The sequence below is a fragment of the Eimeria maxima genome, genomic scaffold (genome assembly GCF_000499605.1).
Source record: "Eimeria maxima Weybridge genomic scaffold, Emw_scaff3013, whole genome shotgun sequence".
In the NCBI taxonomy this organism is placed as follows: Eukaryota; Apicomplexa; class Conoidasida; order Eucoccidiorida; family Eimeriidae; genus Eimeria; species Eimeria maxima.
The window spans coordinates 1-2486 of NW_013565861.1; the positions used below are offsets into that span (position 1 = coordinate 1).

The window sequence follows — 2486 nt, forward strand, 5'->3', positions numbered from 1 at the left end:
ACCGAGGAAGGCTGCGTGGAAGTGGGGGACGGAACAAATCAGAGGGAGGCAGTGGAATCTGGGGTGGCAGGGGAGGACGTCCTGGAACAGGACACAGGCGAGTCGACTGCTCTGAAGACACTGAACGACTTGAAATGTATCGTGACTCTTGGAATGCAGACGGCGCCATATCTTCCTTCTGAGCACAGTGCCTCTCTGGTTGCTTTGTTGTTCACGGTCTGTACACAGGAGTTGGTTTTGTATGGTGTTTATTCAACTCCAGAAGTAGAATTGGAGCGGCAGAGGATACTGCATTTCGTTTTGCAGGAAGGACAACGGGCTTTGGCATATCTAGAATCTGGCAACGAAGGCTTGAATGCTGGACGGAGACTGGGAAACACAATTAAGCTCTTGGAAGAATTTAGAACTCCCCAACAGGAGCCGATCCCTAAAGACCTGGCTGTGGAAGCAAACATCTCCGCGTATAGAATTTTTCATTGTAAAAGTGCTCTAGAAAAGCTTCAACCGTGGGTGCATAACAAACTTCCTATTCCCGAAGAAGTCAGCGAGCGCGCTGTCAAAGTTGTATCCTATACACGACAATCGTGCAAAGTAAGAATCAAACGCGATGTGGTTTTGGCTGAATGGGTGCATGCAGTGCAAGCAAAGGTTGACTTTTTTGGGCTTACCGAAGGGCGTAGCCCGCAGAAAAGGCCTAAGGGTCGTATGCCACCCGCAGAACTTATGCCCATTCTCGAGGAACGTTACAGCCGCCTGGGAAGAGGGCTTGCCAAAAGCGTCAACAGGGCTACGGGAAATCATACGTTTAAGCATCGCCACCAGGAACTTGGCAAGCAGAGTGAGCAGCAGCATCACAAGGACAGCAACGCTGTTGCCGAAACTCTTGAGCAACTGGCAACTGTGGGGGCTGACGTAGGGCCAAGCATTTCTCATCCCCCCATGCCCCTCCCTGCCCCTTGGCAGCTGTCCTTGTCTACACAAATATCATCTTTGCAGAACCATCCCGTGCTACTACCAATACACCCTTCTCCTACGGAATCGCACTATAATACCCCAATTACTCATACTGAGCGCTGGGGTCGATCCCCTGCCTACTCCAGTACGTGGAGGCACGAATCGCAGCAAGCTACAAATTCCCGAGAGCTGTCCACGTTCGATTCCCTTACATCAGGTTCTGTTCTTCAAACGGAAGCACCAGCGTTCACACCATTAAAATATCCCCTTCAAGCGGAAATGCAGCATCACATACAGCCTGATGCCGGGTCTACTTGGCCGTACATTCCACCATCCCCCGCTGCTCTCCCTTGGCGAGCAGTTGATCCTTCAGCAGATTTCCCTCGCCCTCTTCCCCTGCCGGGTCCGACACCTACGCCTAGACAGAGACAGAGTGCATATATCAGAACGATATTCCCACTAACAGCGACTTCAACTGGAAGTCCTACCCCTCGGAATCCTCTTCCAACGCCCCAATTCCCATCGCCTAGACCTTCCGCTGAACCCCCGAGACTTCCTCAACCCACTGAAGGACCGTCTCTTCGTTTTTCCAGACCCATCCTTCATAGTCCCCCTTCAGACGTTCCACGGCACGGCCCTGAACCTTCCGCTCTATTTTCTGGAAGTCGGCAAACTACACCTAGGTGGCGCTTTGAACCTCCTAGAGCCTTTTGGCCACCTACAGGTGGGGGCGCCCAAGGAGATGTTCATTCGCCCTCTCCGCACAGTCTAGTGGACCTCAACCCCGTCATGACTCTGGTTGCTGAAGCATTTCCATCAGCGCAGTCCGATTCAGATTCGCCTACGGGATCTGGGCAAAGACAACACCTGGATCAAGGATGGCCACACGTCCCTGGTTCTGACCGTCCCTGACGGCAGCTCGGAGATATTTGTGGTAGGTGGGACCAATACAACTATACCTGTACAGAGCCAATGAGCACCGACAACCTCTGAGGCGGCACCGAAGACCCATGAGGGTGCTGCATCGAGTCTTTGTGGAAGACAGCAGAGGCGGCAGTTGGCACTAATGACTGTTCCAAGCGTCCTTGAGCATATCTGTAGCTTCGTCAAGCCTTGCTGGAGACTGTCACAGGCCGCCAACCCTGCAGCTTGCAGAGCGGCTTCAGGAGACGTTCCGACTTCATCTGAAAAGAAAAAACGTTGCCAAGCCAGCAGGTGATTTTATTTATTTATGATTGTTATGGCTTCTCCCAAATGAAGTGAGCTCTACGTATTACCTCTAAAACTTAGCGGAAGAAGTTTCCACCAGCTGAGGTGTTACTTGAAGACCCACACATTTGGACTTGACCTCCTTCCGGCATATGCACAGGAGCGGGCAACGTGCGAGTGAGGTTTTATTTTTTTATCTGACTTCTTCGGTGAAACTATGGAACGCACATGCTGCCTCCAAGGGTTAGTGTATTTGCAAACATCTGTGCACTTACAACCGCACCCCCCCGCATGGCTCAACATCTAGATGTGAAATCACGTAG

At 51.8% G+C, this 2486-nt stretch overlaps 1 protein-coding gene across 1 annotated transcript; it reads left to right on the forward strand.

Moving 5' to 3' along the window:
• Position 1: 1 nt before the first annotated feature.
• Positions 2–1866, forward strand: EMWEY_00059880 (hypothetical protein, conserved; the record flags this gene model as incomplete). The annotated part of the gene is made up of 2 exons (XM_013481268.1): positions 2–1357; positions 1679–1866. Coding segments are annotated over 2 exons (1544 nt in total), but the record flags the coding sequence as incomplete, so codon positions are not given.
• Between the last annotated feature and the right edge of the window lie 620 nt (positions 1867–2486).